Consider the following 17264-nt stretch of genomic DNA (forward strand, 5'->3'; position numbering starts at 1 on the left):
CAATTACAAGTACCTCGGGACCATCACTGACAGCGGGCTTCAACGACAACACACAAACCATCTTCAAAAAGTGCCAGCAGTGGCCTTACCTCCTGCACATGCTGAGGCATCTGGATGTAGCTTCTCCCACCCTCCGTAGCTTTTACATCAGCCTTATAGTGAGCCTCCTCACATTTTGTTTTGTGGCTTGGTATGTGGGGCTCTCAGAGACCAACAAGGCCAAGCTGTGGAGTGGGATCACCTTGAGGTTCAAGCTCTAAGTTCGCGAGGGACTCACCTGCTAACCTCAGCACCTGCTTTCAGCTCATGCCCTCTGGTAGGAGATATGTTGCACCTGTATCCATAACAAACCAGTGGCAGGGCCAGTTTCATCACCTCTGCTATTAGGCTCCTTAACAAACACAACCCCCCGGAACCCCCTTGCCCCCTCCGCCTGGAAGAACTACACCTGTTGTGCCAACACCCCCCCCCATACGCACACACACATTCACACACACACACACATTATAATGTGTGTGTGTGTATTGAATTTCTTCTGAAAAGCTTTTCTGCTTCCATTGTGGTGTTATCTATCTATCTATCTATCTATCTATCTATCTATCTATCTATCTATCTATCTATCTATCTATCTATCTATCTATCTATCTATCTATCTATCTATCTATCTATCTATCTATCTATCTATCTATCTATCTATCAACACTTCATTTCTTTACGAACATTTCCCCAGAAATTTTTAATAAAGGAAAAATCAAAAATACAATGGAAGTATGACCCCTCTGAAACCTTGCATCTATTAAAATATTTGGAAAATATAGACTTAAACGTATTCCATAGCACTGGTGTGATCTGGAGCTTGTGAATAATTTTGAATTGCAGCTCCTTGACTTTGTTGGTGAACAAGCAACCAGATGAGTTTAAACATACATCTTCCCCCAAGTCAGCCTCCCAAAGCAAGTCAAGATGACCTATGCCCTCTGCTGGGGGAAGCAGAGCATTGTAAAACCTGGTAGTCAGTTTTCAGGGCTCAGGATCTTGCAAGACCTCTTCTACAGAGGAGCGAGGCAACCCACTTGGGTGTAACCTTACTTTTGAGAAGACAAAGCTACAGATCTGCATGTACCTAAAAAGTGACTTATGGGAAGGTCATACTGGTCCTTGAGCTGGTTAAAAGATTTAACAATACCATTACCCACTAGGTCCTCTATAGTACAGATACTATTCCCACACCAGAAAAGAAACCCATGGTCCTCCAGGCCAGGGGCGAAATCTGGATTTAAATTAATGGGAGTGAGAAGCGAGATAGAGTCCTCCTGAGTCCCTGTCCTCCTACTAATTTTCCATACGTTTAATATTGTGGAGGAGAAAATTGCCCTTTACATAGTCTGACATCCACTTTTTAGAAATATATAATATAATGATGAGGAATTGGATCTAAAGGAGCAGCCTCCAAGCTAAGCCATGTGGATTGAGGGTCATTTCTAAACCGTTCCCAGAGATACCGACAGAGGCAAGCATTGGTATTATTTAATATTCAGCAAGGCCTACAACCCTCTCCAAGATGGAGTTTCAGCTTTTGTAATTTCAATCTAGCCCGTTTGTTTTTTCATAAAACAGAAGATATTGAGTTATTTAAAACAGAGAGTGATTTCCTAGTCAAGAGAACTGGGACCAGTTCTCTTGTTAAGGAAGTATGCTTATTTTAAAATTGTTTACTCTACCTAGAAGAGATAATGGGAGATTATTCCAGCATGCCTGATCCTCTTTAATTTTACGGATTACAGGTATAAAATTGGCTTTATAAAGACCAGAAAGGGAAGGAGTGATACACCAAGGTAAACAAACCCACAAGGTGATCATCGAAAAGGGGCAAAGATAGATGAGGTCGAGGAGGTGTTAAGGGTTAGGGTCATAGTCTCTGACTGAGTTACTGATTTTATAGCCTGAGAACTAGTCAAAGAACTCTGGTCTTAAAGACCTCAGGGTTGCTTAAAAAAGCAGAACGTCATCAACATAAAGAGAATTTTTTTTTTGCTTTTGGGAACCCACATCAATACCTGTTACCAAAGAATCACTCCTTATCGCCTCTGCCAGGAGCTCTATAGTCAGCACAAACAAAAAAGGAGGGATTGGGCACCCCCCGACGAGTGCCACACCCTCCCGAAAATGTAGGGGACTTCTAACCATTTGTGAGAATGGATACAAGAGGGGTATCGTACAGGAGAGAGATCCACTTAATTAAGTTACGTATCTCCCAGATTAAATTTGGAATGAACACTCAGTAAGTATGACCACTCAGCTCTGTTGAAGTCCTTCTCTGCATCAAGACTGACTATGACAGCCTTGGCTTTCAATTTTGTACCATAATATTCAGCAGTAGCCTAACATTGTTGCAGGAATTGCGTCCTAAAATAAAGCCCATCTGGTCTGCTGAGGTAAGGTCTGGAAGAATACATTCTAATCTTTCAGCCAGAATTTTAGCTATAAATTCAAGCAGAGTTATTGATCTGTATGAGGAACAATCTTCTGGTGGTCTGCCCTTCTTCAGGATCAGTTAGATATTAATATCCATCATAGTGCCTGGGAGATGGCCATAATCAAATGAATGGGACAACATTTTAAGCAGGGGGTCAGCTAATAAGACTCCGAAAAGATTTAAAAAACTCAGGAGTCAGGCCACCGGGCCCCAGGGCATTGTTATTTTGCAGGTCATTGATAGCCATTATAAGTTCCTTTTGTGAAATAGGTTTGTTTAACAGGTCTTTCTGAATCTGGGAAGCTTGAGGAAGCTCAATGGATAGCAAAAATGTTTGCATCAGGGCCTCAAACTGAGACTTAGCTTTTGATTTATATAATTATTCATAAATGCCTGAAAGCATCTCTTGATATCACAGAAAGGTGCATCAGTTCATCTGGACAACATTTATACATAAACGTTGTGTCCACTGTGATTCACCTTTCTGTGATTTCCTTACCTGGATTACTGAGCATGCATAAAGACCTCTCTTGATATCTTTACTATGATGTACTCTTGTCTGTCATCTTTTATCACTGGAATAGCCTGTGAAACTGCCTTTTTCCTAACTAGGTTAGCCAAGTATTTACTAGGCTTTTCCCCAAACTCATACATTCTGTGTTTAGCAAAGAAAAGAGATTTCTGAGCCTCTGATGACATGAGTGTATCAGGGCTGCTTTTGTGGTCTCGATTTGAGATCTCAAGTCATCCGAGGGATTGATATCAAATTCTCCCTGAAGGTTATTTAATTGTTGTTCAAGATTTTGCTGTTCTGTCCCCTTCTTACGCTTTAGACAAGCAGAAAAAGATATCACAATAGCAGGGGAAACAGCCTTAGCAGTCCCTCATAGCACATTAGGAGAAACAGCTGGACTATCATTCTCAGTCATAAAGACCTTAAACGACTCTGTAAAATATTGGATGAAATCAGGGATTTAAGAAAAGAACATTTTAACCACCACTGTCCTGAAGGTTGCTGTTCTTTACTAGACATAACCAAAAACAATGGGGAATGATCTGAAATAACAATTTTACCAATTCAGGATGAGATAACTTTTTTGAGGGCACGTTCAGGTATAAAGTAATAATCAATCCTTAAGGAGGATTTGTGGACCTTAGAATAGAAAGTGTATTGTCTGTAGGATGGAGGGTCCCCCATGTGTCAATGAAACCTAAGTCTTTAAGTCTCTATAGCAGCTTAAAAAGACTGATTAATTCCCACATTAGATTATGACCCTATATGCGATTTATCCATGCGACCATTGAGACAGCAGTTAAAATGCCTGCAATCACGGAGGAGTCCATAATCCAGTCTGAAAACAGGGAGAAAGAAGACTTTAGTATGGAAATTAGGAGGATGTATTGGTGGGGCATAAATATTTAAATAACTTTAGCAAACTTTATTTATATAGTGCTTTTCAAAAAAGCAGTTACAAAGTGTTACTTCTCTGCCACTCCCAACTTCGTCATACAATACCACACTTCCTCTCTCGGCATCCTGTCATATGCTTTTTCTAAATCCATAAAGACACAATAGAGAAGGTCAGAAAGACCTTCTGGCCTTCTCTATACTTCTCCATCAACATTCTTAAAGTAAACATCACATCTGTAGTGCTCTTTTGTGACATGAAACCATACTGCTGCTCGCTGATCATCACCTCTCCTCTTATCCTAGCTTCTATTACTCTTTCCCATATCTTCATGCTGTGGCTGATCAACTTTATACCTCTGTAGTTGCTACAGGTCTGCATATCACCCTTATTCTTGAAAATCAGTAACAGTATGCTTCTTCTCCACTCCTCAGGCATCCTCTCACTTTCCAAGATTGTGTCAAACAATCTAGTTAAAAACTCCACTGTCATCTCTGCTAAACATCTCCATGCCTCCACAGGTAAGCCATCAGGACCAACTGCCTTTCCACTGTTTGTCCTCTACATAGCTGCCCTCACCTCCTCCTTGTTAATCCATCACACTTCCTGATTCACTATCCCCACACCATCCAACCTTCTCTCTCTCATTTTCTTCATTCATCAGCCCCTCAAAGTACTCCTTCCACTTTCTCAACACACTCTCCTCGCTCGTCAGCACATTTCCATCTCTATCCTTGATCGCCCTAACCTGCTGTACATCCTTCCCAGCTCGGTCCCTCTGTCTAGCCAATCGCACAAGTCCTTCTCTCCTTCCTTAGTGTCAAAGAAAGCTGAATCAGTTAATCTGGACACGTTTATTGAGCGGAATATTTCATTGCTCATCTAAGTGACCTCTTCAGTCTCAACTGAGTGCAGGTATCCCCACCCTTATAAACAACACAGTGGCATAACGACCAAACCCAACGATCAGTTTCATATGCAAATAGGCGTGACCATAGTGTTTCAATGGCCATGCGTACTATTCACAGAGGATTTGGGAATGTTTGCAATCAGAGCATTGTAAGATGGCCACAGATGTACTTGTAGCCCCCCCCTCCCCGTTCAGGGATGGTCGTTCCCACTTCACATAGATCACCTCTTTGACTCCCTGTTCAAACCAGCGTTCCTCCCTATCAAGGATGTACACATCCTCATCATTGAAAGAGCGGCCACTGGCCTGTAGATGGGTGTAGACTGTGGAGTCCTGGCCTGACGTGTTAGCTCTCCTGTGCTGTGCCATTCTCTTGGCCAGCGTCTGTTTGGTTTCCCCGATGTGCAAGTCACGGCAGCCCTCCTGGCATTTAACAGCGTACACTATATTGCTCTGTTTGTGCTGGGGGACCCGATCCTTGGGGTGGACCAGTTTTGGTGCAGCGTTTTTTGGGGTTTGAAAACAACTGAGACAAATACACATCTCAACTTTTCTGACAATCCCGCCATATACGGAATCACCACTGGTTTACGCTTAGACAGCTGTTGTCCTCTCTGATCGGCTGGTGCTCTGTTTGGGCATCTTCCTGGCTTTGACAAATGCCCAGTTAGGATAACCACACTTAACCAGGGCCTGTTTAATAAATAATAATAATAATAAACTATTTATATCGCACCTTTCTAAACAACGTTACAAGGTTTCTTGTACAGGATAAAATAATGTACATAGTCAAGATACAACAACAAACTACAATAAAAATATAGGACATAATGCCAGATCCGCTCCGCAGAACAAGGTAAAACATGATCAGGACAATGTGGGATTTCTCCCCTTTCCCAGCCGCTGTGTCGGTGAGGACACTGTCAGTTCGGTGCTATAGCGTCCTGATGACTCCTAGTTTGTGCTCCAGTGACTGATGAGAGCCAAACCTTAAGTACTGATCAGTATGTGTTGGTTTACCACACAACAATCAATCAATCAACAATCAAATGTCCCCCATAACCAATTGCAATTTGTCCACAGAGTTAATGTGGTCATTGAGATATGGTACATCCTGAGATTGGCCACTATAGGTGTGACTGGGGAACCCATAGCACACCCATGCCTCTGCCTATAGTACTGCCCCCTGTATGTGAACTACGTGGACTGAAGACACAGTTTCAGGACCAGACACATTTGGTCAGTGTTAAGGGTGGTCCTTCTGTAATTTCATACAGACCACCTCCACTGCTTCATCAACAGGAACGCACGTGAAGAGAGATTTAACATCATAAGAAACCATTGCTTCATCCTCCTCCATAATGATGTCCCTCACCTTATCCACAAAATCCATAGTGTTCTGAATGTGATGTTCATCACTGCCTACCAAAAGGTTAAGACTAGATGCAAGAAACTTGGAGATGTTATAGGTCACTGAGTTAATCATACTAACAATAGGCTGTAATGGCACATCCTGTTTATGTATCTTAGGTAACCTATACAGACTAGGTGTAGCTTCCTCTGGGTATAATGTGTGGTACAAAATTCTGTCAATAGCATTGCCCTGTTCTAACAGCTTCAGACAATCTATCACCTTTTTCTTGTAACCACCGCCTGGATCTCGTTTCAGGGGCTCATAAGTATTCATGTTGCTAAGTAACGTCATAACTTTCTCATGATAGTCTGTCTGGTTTAATACAACAGTGCATCTGCCTTTGTCTGCCGGAAGGATGATGATGTTTTTGCCCTTACTGGGAGTCGTGAGAGCATTCCTCTCGTCTCTACTGATTTTGGACAGTGGCGCCTTTGCATCGCTGAGGCAGGCTGAATACTTTGCATTGCTGAGGCAGGATGTATACATACATTCACACACACACACACACACACACACACACACACACACACACACACACACACACACACACACATATATATATATCAAATATTCGAAGGAACAATGTTCAAGGCCAAATTTGATGGGTGACCACAAAACGTGCATGTGCATGTGATTGTATAGTGGCGTATTTATGTGTGTATATTTGTCATGGACTGTTTGTAAGGGGGGAGTTGTGGTTGCAATTACTCTGTTTTGCTCCTCATACAAAAAGCAATGAAATTGACTTTTTTTTTTTTAATTGCTCTGTGCTTACATTGAGTCTAACTTTATGTCTCGAGCTCCACAGGCACAGAGACATGTCATAATGTGTTCCCATACTTATCTGTCATACTTTTAGCTTGAGCTACATTTTGGACTTCAGAGGAAACCTTGTCTAACTATGACCAGCTGATACGTAAGTATCATGATTTGAATATTATCTTCCGGCACATTTCAGACAACAAGAACTGTGCTCTATTTCAGCGTCCCCGTTTCCCAGTCTGTGATCTATCTAATCTGCTGAACATCTCTCCATCTCGCCAGTTCCTTCAAGATCATAGCTGTTTCTTTTTTTGATCAATTATAAGGTGGCGAATCAAGCAAAGCGAGGGGTTTTAAAATGCCATTTAGGCTCCAACCTGTCAATTCGGTCCCCGACACCGAATTAAAGAGAAGTCAGCTGGGGATTTTCTCCTTTATGGGAGATTATGGAGGGAGGCAGGAGCTGTTGCTCTGCTGCCCTTCTTGTTCTTTAATAGGAAAGATAGGTATTAAGGCAGTCACACCATCCTTCCCCTAAGTCGGCTGATTCCACAGCTAGATAAGCGACGGCTTTAAATCCCTGCTTCTCACTTTGTATTTTACCACCCATGATATTACCAGTCCAGGTTAATCAAGTCCATCCTCAGCCACGTATTAGGAAAACCGTGCCTTTTTAGAAAAAAAAAAAAACAATGTCCGTCTGTGTCAGTGTAACATATGGCGACCTTATGCTGCATTCACACGACATTTTCTCAAAGCCACAGACACCTTTGTCCAGTTTGAGAATTTTTTTTTTTAATGTGTTACCCTGTTGATGCCACAAGCAGTCTACTAAAGATCATAATATACTGAGGATGGCCTAATGAGCTCAAATGACTACACAAAACGCAGACAAATGTGTCACATTTCCAACTTGCAAAATGACGGAAAGCAGGGAGGAAGAAGCTGGCAATTCCCATACTGCTTTCGCATGCTCTGAGCATTCCTCGTAATGTAATTGCTCCAGTAAAGTAAAGCCTCTCTCTGGAGACAACACTGGTATGTCATGCATTTGGAAGAAGCCCTGACACTGTGTGAGTTGTAGTTATTTTAAGGTGTGCAGGGAGCGAGGATATATCTTGTCTCAATGCCTCTGTGTCAAAATCCTCCAGTCTTCTTGGCTCCCCTCCATCTCTCATCCCTCCCAGCCTCCTCCTCCTGCTTCCTCTCAGACAGTTTCGCTCAGCTGAGAGGAACTCATGGATGCAGCCTAATGGAGGAGTGGGCGAGCAGTGAATGCCTGCCTGTACAGTTGGCAAGGGACAGCGCCAGCCGAGCAGTCTTCTAGCCCTCAGCTGTCCGCCCACACCCAGACCCTAGTTCCTCTCCGCTCACCTGTCCCCTCACCTACCACATAGCTTCGGCCTCCTAAACCTCCATTCAGGCCCTGTCTGCGGCTGATGCCTGTTAATCATGTGGGTGTAAAAATAATTTCCATGTGACCTTTCGCAAAGTGACCTAGTTGAAATGCCAAATCCCTTTCCCCTGCACGCTGCGCCCTCCGTGTGAAATCCACGTTATGAGTTAATACGTTTAAATTGTTCTGTGTACACATTCATTGCGTCGGCCGGGCAGCTCACCAACCTGCCGTACGAAGCCAGAGACGGGATTATTTTCTTGACTTTGTTTTGCCCCAGGTTGATGAAATGTCAAGAGCTGCAGCTATTAGCCGTGTGATTGCTCCGTGGAACCCCCCCCCCCGTCCTAAATCTTGGAAGCCCAAGGCCAGACGTTTACATGACATAACTTGAGATAGCCCGCTAATGAGATGCCCGCAATAACGCCACGAGGCCCCCCTTTGGTGACAAGTATTGTGTTGAGAGACAAAAGTTTATAAACGAGTTTGTACTTGTTTAGATCGGATAAAGCGTGGCCATAATCAGGGCGGCCACAGTTTAATGTGGCGGCATAGCCATGGTTATATCAGTGTGCAATACTTAGCAGCGGCTTCGTGCTTTGTTATTGTTACCCTGTGAAAATGAGGCTCGATTGAGAGTGTGCTGCTTTAGGCACATATGGGTGTATGAGAGAGAAGAGAGAGAGAGAGAGAGAGAGAGAGAAAGGGAGAGAGAGAGAGAGAGAGAGAGAGAGAGAGAGAGAGAGAGAGAGAGAGAGAGAGAAGGATGAGGGGGGGTTATGAGGAACAGACAACACTGATCTGATGAATTGTGACACACGGGACGTCACTCCATCTCCTGTATTGCTGCATGCTTGGATGCTGCACAGCGACCTGCTCTGTTTTACTTCAGCCACTCAGTAATGAGAAGACTACCGCTGGGTCTAAACAGGTCTGAACATCGAACAAGCACACACTCGGTAAATGAGGAGGTACAGAGAGCAGCAAAAAACCCAAGCTAATCATGTTCCGAGTGCAGGTGACAGCACACTCTTGACAGGCTACTGTAGCTGCACAGCTAATAATAAACCTTACTTTTAGAAATGGAGCAAATGGGTAGATTTCTCCTGCCGAATGTTTAGGCTGCTGGTATTCTGCACCAGTTGGTTTGCAACTACTAACGTGATAAAACACACTCACATTTGTTCCATCTGTAAAGATAACGAACAAATGAAAGAAGCCTTGGATGTGACTTTGAATGGCAAACGGGTTGAGAGCCGTCGCACCCCTCTGGTCAGTTGCCCCGCAGGAAAGAGGTAAACTTTCCCCCAATTCCAGGGACCCCTGATCAGGACAGAGTGGGAGGGGATGCAGATGACGGCAGATCCTGTGAAGCAGAGTGTCAATATGATTTTCCCAGAGAGCTTATTGTCCCTATCTCCCTTCTACCCACTCCAATTAAATCCCTGCCTCGTCCATCCCATCTGCAGCCTATGTTGGTTTGAAACACACACATACACACACACACACACACACAAAAAGGCAAAAAAAAATATTTTCTCTATGAGCTCAAGCCACCTGCCCACATCCAAAGAAGAAAACCACTGTCTGTCTCTCGTCCTATCTGTATCCGTTCCCCTGTCTCTGGCTTTCCGTGTCTCTCCCTCCCTCCCTCCCTCCCTGCATTTTTCCCAGGCAGAGGCGTCCATGGACCCTCTGGCTCCGCTGCTTTCGTCAGTGACTTGGAGCACGCTGAGAAACTTTGTGAACTCCTCGTACCAGAGTAGGAAGGGAGCGAGAGAAAGAGAGAGCGACAGAGCAAAAGAGAGAGAGAGAGAGAGAGCAAGAGAGAGAGAGAAAGGGAGAGAGAGAGGGAGGGGGGGTTGACTTTTGATGGGACTCAGCCTGACAGTGGCAGCAGGCTCCTCCGCGGACGGCATCGCACGACTCTGAGCTGGAGATGATCCTAGGGGTCATCATGAGGAGACGGCGCCTCAGCCCGCTCACCCTCCTGGCTGTGCTGGGACTCCTCGCGCCGCTCGTGGACCTCGGCCACGGATACGCCGCCGAGGATGAGGATTACTACATGCAGGAGCTGCTGACCAGAGAACAGTACAACCGGGTCCAGGGAGCAGAGGAACCCGCGGCCTCTATATCTGACAGACAGGGGCATCTGAGCCAGAACCCTGCAAAGAAAGTGCCCAAGGCCAAGACAGACAACAGCCGGCAGACAGATAAAACCCCAGCTGAGGCTAAATCAGGTAAAAAGCGCTCCCGCCTCTCAGAAAGACGACTTGAGAAAAATGCTGATTTTCCTGCAATGTCAGTCATAACTCCTCAGTCACTCGGGCGTCGTAAAAAAACAGTCCTGGTCTGCCACAAATTGTCCAGTAAATAATTTTACTGGTGCAAAGGGCAATCCACATGTAGGGTTGTAAAAAAATGATTACTGCATTCAAAAAGTTAATCTGCCTCTAGAAAAAAAAAAGAAAAAGTATTTTACTTGCTGAAAGTTGAAGGTCTGCAGAAGTTTTGTCTGTGCTGGTCATGGCAGAGAAGCTGGGCAAACAGCACATTTTGATGGTGCACAATCTAATGGCCGCTCACTTGAGATCTCAACTTCTCAAACAACCAATCTTCCGAAATCATCCTTTCAGACCATATCACCGCTAGATGACAGTGCATGCCTAAACCTTGTGCCTTTCCTGAATATACTCAAACTCAAGGTCAATTTCAAGGTGAACTTTCAGTGGAAGTATCGAAAGCCTTAAAAAAATGCACGTCAGTGCGTTATTCTTCCCAGCTGTGAAGTGACGGTCGCACAGGAAAACATTTACAGTAAATACTTTCGGTTCAAATGTTCAGTGTGTCGATCAGAACACGCCGTCAGGCTTTGGGATTGTTCCTAGTCTGGCACCGGTTGAGCACTTTCAAGTGTAATCTGGAGCACATCGTGAAGCAGACACAGCAAAACGATGAGTGAAAGTCACACCCGGAATCAACTTAACGTGTCCTGGGTGCCCCCCCCCCCCGCCTCCACGAGTTTAAGTCGGAAAATTTGGGGCTCAGACACAGTCCTCCAGGACTAAAGCACAAGCAGCTGAATTCAATTCGCATAGTAATGGATGTGTTGAGAAAAAGAACGGTAATTCTCAAGCAACCTCCGTGCACGCGGGTCAGAGCCAGGTTTCTATGCGTCTGTTCTGCACAAATGCCAGTATTTACAGCCTTAAGTATGGCGGAGGTAAAGGCTGGATCAGGGCTCATACGTGTGGGAGCAGCGTTCTGCAAAAAAGCAGCAAGGCTGTGCCTGAACCCTTTGTAGTCCACACACACATGCATGCACGAGTTTATTGCAGCTCCACGTCCTCTCTATGGCGCTACCAGCACGCACATGCAGTGGTCGGCATGCATGTGTGTGTAAAGCACGCCAGGTGATATTAGGACAGTAACAGGCATGAAGCTATTCTGGTCCGCGGTCTTCGCAGCGGCAGGTGATTTGCAGCAGCTGTCTCGACAGTGACTTAATGGTTCAGGCATCCTCGCTTCACATGTCCCAGCAGGGATACCTGCAGCAGGTGGGACGGGGGGCTGGAATACGACACTCACAAAACGCTACCGAAGCCAATATTTCCCCCTGTCCAGATAGCGGTTAGTTGTGCTGCACGTCCACCCAGCGCGGATTGATTCGATGTCCCTTGTAGGCCTGTGTAGGATAAGATAAGGTGCGATTTATTCCCCGTGAGGAAAAAAAATTCGGAATTACAGGGGGGGGGGGGCTTATCTTTATGAATCTGCCGAGGCGAGGTATTTATAGCTTCAGTTAAAGCCAGGTAAAGTAAATTACGTGCTGGCAATACCAAAGCCTGGCAACACGTAACCAGCCAAGCAACCACCGTAAGCAGCCAAACCGTGCCACGCAGAGGGTCTCACCGCTTGATTGCGCCATTATAACTCCATTATTATAAATCATTTGCAGCTCGGAGCGTTGTTGAGGATTTAACTCGGACCCGCAATGAACTGAGGATAAGGACTTTCAGATGTACGATAGATGGATACCACGTGGGGCCTGTCCTGGCCTGACACTCAGTCAAATAAAAAGTGCAACCACCCCCCCCTCCCCTCCATCGTTAGCTCCTCAGGGAACTGTCAGTAACCCCTGCCATCCAGCCTACACCTCCTCGGCTCATAGCGGATATTTTCAGGGTGGCTCTGGACCTTCAGGTCCTCGATTCAATGGGGGAAATCACATTATGCCGTCTTAATGCTATTACTGCTGGCCACCGTCGCACATGCGAGAGTATGAACTGGAATCCATATCTTTGATTCAAGCATGGAATATCAAGGGAAGGGAGATGCATGGACACACACACACACAGACACACACACACAGACACACACACACAGACACACACACACAGACACACACACACAGACACACACACACACACACACACACACACACACACACACACACACACACACACACACACACACACACAGGATCAGAGCACAGAGCAAATCTAGCAAAAGTATTGGGAGGTGTTATACATTAATGCTTTCTTCCCTTCTGCAAAAAAAAAAAAAAAAAAAAAAAAACAGACAACAAAAAGGCCGAGAAGAACAAGAAGAGTGTCCTGAAAACCCCAAACAGCAGCCTGGAGGGCGATGGCAAATACAGCTCTGCAAAAGAGGGTGAGTGAAGGATGAATGACACCATCCCAACGCCTGGGAAATTCATGATCTCATCAACTTTCATTTGACGCGTCCTCCTCCTGATGTGCAGTAGCCGTTTTGTGTGCCTTCGCGGGGCAGCTAGGATCCCAGAAACAAACACGGGCTCTCAGAAATGACAAATGTTTTGGAAACGAGAGCTGTTCAACAGGGCTTATTTTCCCCGGGAGGGAAAAAAAAAATCTGGCAAATAAAGACAACGCGCTCAGAGGCAACGGCTGTCCTCTCCGCCGGCGAGACTTTGTGTTTCACTGCCTTGGTCGACATCGTGTTGCTAAACCGATGCCATGCTCTCTTTAGTGGACTTCATGGCTTTCTCTCTCTTACAGTCTCTTTTTAACTTCGTCCATCCTCACAATTTGCTCCAAGAATTGATTTGGGGCACAAAGCCTGCCTCCCCATGCCAAACTTTCCAGTGCTGTAATTGAACTGGTACATGGTTATTTCCTTTATTTACGCTTCGTCAGTTTCACCACATCTTGCAAAGTGCAAAAAAAAAAGAAGAAAGTAATGCATGCCGCAGTGCAAGAGGGTAAAAATGCATGTGTAGGAAAATGGTGAATTTATGTGCAAAGTGTCGTAAAGAAAGGCCCCGTGACAGGTAGAAAAAGCGATAGCGCTGGACGTCGGCCACAATAATTTGATGGGAGCTGGTGAGCGAAAAAAAAGTTGGATTGCAATATGTTTCTAACATGTTGGAAAATTGGAAGTGCACGCTCCCATGCCTGGCACAGCTGTGAAGTTATGGAGGAACCCAGCACACAGTGAGGCTCTCCAAGGGCCCCACATCCCACGTTACAGCTCCGCGGCTGAATATCTGGCTGAGCACCGGCCTGTTTTTCTGAATTGTAAGGTTTGTTTAAAGCAACTGTTTTATCTGGACTCGGACTTCGGGGCTCCGGTCTTGTGCTGAATATCCTAAAGGAAGTAATAATAATTTTAAAAAAAGGCAAGTAAAATTGGTCTGGGTTCCTTTATTATTTTCCTTCAATACTGTTTATTCAACAATTTAACATTTCAGAGCCTCCAAATGTTCCTCAGTTTATTTGCCATTGTTGGAGCCCGAAACCGGGGCAGGGCGTCAAATGAACTGCCACATGAGCGCTTTGGCAAAACGCAGGGGACCGCATGAAACGATGCATTTAGGCACAGCGGGGATTTTCGCCGTTTGATTAAAGGGATGTTTCACCAGCTTCCTCGTTTATTCCTGTAAACTCGCACCGCTTTTTGTGGTGATCACGCCCGTGCGTACACCAATAGCTGGTCGCGTGTGCGCTGAGACTCTCCTCCGGTGGAATAAATTGACAAAGTGCCGTTGAGTTAACCACGGCCTGGCTCAGCGGACGAGCAAAAATCAGGAAGTTTACCGAGTCTCATAAACAGACCTTTGACATGCAGCCGCCTGGTAGAGAGACTGCAAATAAGTCATTCAAGAGGATGAATCACACGCCTCCTTTTCCAGCTGTGTGGGCACACAGGAAGTCATCCATAATTCCTAAAGGTTACCCTTACTTTCCTTGACTTGGTGTTTCTCTAACTGGTCCAGAGGTAGTGTCTCCATTTGCCTTTTCTCCTCCCTGCTTTCCAAATAGAGGAGGGCGATAATAACTGTAATGATAATAATAATAATGGTAATAAGCAAAGCTGTCTTTCAAATAATCATTATCATTATTCGAGGCTCACGTTACGTAAACGATGAGGACGGAACAAATTGTAGGCCGACAGTATTTCATACTGCATCAACAGGGGTGAATGGAAAAACTCCTGACGCACACCACACACACACACACACACACACACACACACACACACACACACACACACACACACACACACACACACACACACACCTGACGGGATGTTAACCCTCGGTGGGAGCGGAGCTCCTTTTGTTTTTGCATCGTATTCTTCATCCTAGTCAAAGTTTGTGCCGTGGAGGACTACACACAGACGGTGATGAGGATGCATGCTCAATAGGGCGTCATGCACCGCTTTATTCATTTCAGTTTAACCTCGGTCGTTCATCCTGCTGGGAGTACCAGTTTGACCCAAACAAGCTGTGATCCTTGTGTCTGAGGCCCGTCTGCAGCAGTGTCTTTCCGTCCAAGTGAGTTTTGCTATACAAACATGTGCTGTAGGTTCTGGAGCTCCGGGTCACATGTGGAGCAGCAACACGTGTGTTTCATTGCTGTCTAGTGTTACCGTAAATGCTGTACTAATTGGTCACACTGGTGAACTTGCTCCTGGCTTGTTTACCAACTTCGGCTCCACCGTGGTGAAGCAAGAGCTGTTTGTTTTAAACCGCCTTTGAATAAGGCGCCATACAGGGTATGCACGGACACACCGCGTGGGTTTTGGAGCTTTTGAAAAACGTCACTTCACTTGATCGACATCTTTGAAAGAATGGCCTTGCTTGGTTTCTTCTCTGCAAGTCGTGATGCACTGATGCAATGTATCGCAGACTGTAGCACACATGCTGGTTAGTAACACAGAAATCCCCCCCCCCGCCCCAGCTAAGACAGAGACGTTCAGGGTGCGTGGCTCTTTGTGATCCGATGTTTACCAACGCCCGTCACTAACAGAGCCATAGATATCAATAGCTCTGACAACGACTCCTAGAGGATAAATTCTGAGTCTCATCACCAGCCAGTCAGACTAGCTTGGTCTAGTCAGAAAGGCACGAACTGAGGAAGCCTCTTGGATGAGAGGCGAAACGTCTTCATGGATATATACCAACTCCAGTTGCACTTGATTCAACTCCTTTGGATAACCATGACCTGGATGAATGAGAACATTCACAGACACCTGACAGTGAGGAGTTTCGCCAGGGGGATGTAGCATGTGGGAGGATCATGCTAATCCCCCCCAGTTCCCCCTCCCCCCTGAACAGGCACCCCCTAGGACCAGAGGAGGCACTAGTGCAGTGACCAAGACACATCCCCACATCCAGCTTCCCACAACCGACCAAGCTGTAGGTAACACAGGGATTCGTACCGCCGATCCCCGTGTTGGTAGGCAATGGAATAGACCGCTACACCACCTGGATGCCCATCAAAGCCTGTATTTTTCTAATGCAGTAGTAGCTTCAACCAGGGCCGACCTCTTTGCTGGAGCCTCGGTGTGAACGGTTGGATTTAGGCCTACTGGTCGTTTTCGCTGTGTGCTTGGGCTGAGCGGCTGACTGGCGTTTCCATGTGACTGAACAGAAACCCACACTGAACCCACCCAGCCAGATAATAAGGACAGTCCGTCATGCTGTAGCTGACTTGGATACCGTCTCTTTAAGGGCTCCTTGTTGTAGGGAGTACTATTTACTCTTGTTTTTTGTTTTTGCAAACAGCCTTTTAACCAAGTTCCGACATAAATATAGTCCTTTAAACTTGCTGTAGAGCGACCATCATGCATTCACAGACTTCACTTTTGAGAGGTGTGACAGGTGTGCATATTGGGTTTTCAGAGGGAAGCATCAATACGAAACATACTCATTAATCACACTGACACATTTTAAAATTCACGGCAAGAAAGCCTTTGTCACACATTTCCATTCCTTTCACACGGGCACGCCTCGCGCCTTTTGTGTTTCGAGTTTCCGGGTGTTGGAAAAAAACTGGGTTGCTCACCTATTTAAGCGTGTGTTAAACCGGAGGCAGGTTCACCTGGCGCCTCTTCCAGTCTATTTCTGTCGTTTTAAGGCTATTGTTACGTGGGCGAGTGCCAAGCTACAGAGGAGAACAAACCAGTAATTTCCCTCCCTGATTTCACACAGTTCGCGACTTCACGAGAAGTGTCAAGGGACATCGTCACTGATATCTATCTATCTATCTATCTATCTATCTATCTATCTATCTATCTATCTATCTATCTATCTATCTATCTATCTGTCTGTCTGTCTGTCTGTCTGTCTGTCTGTCCATCTAATCTATTTGTCTGTCTATCTAGCTATCTGTTTGTCTGTCTGTCTGTCTTTCTATCTATCTAATCTAATTGTCTATCTGTCTCTTTATCTATCTATCTGTCTGTCTGTCTGTCTTTCTATCTATCTAATCTATTTGTCTGTCTGTCTATCTAGCTATCTGTTTGTCTGTCTGTCTCTTTATCTATCTGTCTATCTATCTATCTATCTATCTATCTATCTATCTATCTATCTATCTATCTATCTATCTATCTATCTATCTATCTATGTG

At 45.2% G+C, this 17264-nt stretch overlaps 1 protein-coding gene across 1 annotated transcript in view; it reads left to right on the forward strand.

Annotated features, from left to right (window-relative positions):
- Nucleotides 1-10185: 10185 nt before the first annotated feature.
- Nucleotides 10186-17264, forward strand: part of cpxm2 (carboxypeptidase X (M14 family), member 2) — a 29717-nt gene continuing 22638 nt past the window's right edge. Inside the window, exons 1-2 of the mRNA XM_056297105.1 lie at nt 10186-10607; nt 12949-13041. Coding sequence (XP_056153080.1) covers nt 10307-10607; nt 12949-13041 — 394 coding nt within the window. The 5' untranslated portion in view covers nt 10186-10306. The remainder of the gene's footprint in view (nt 10608-12948; nt 13042-17264) is intronic.

This window comes from Lampris incognitus, chromosome 17, assembly GCF_029633865.1.
Source record: "Lampris incognitus isolate fLamInc1 chromosome 17, fLamInc1.hap2, whole genome shotgun sequence".
NCBI classification, from domain to species: Eukaryota; Metazoa; Chordata; class Actinopteri; order Lampriformes; family Lampridae; genus Lampris; species Lampris incognitus.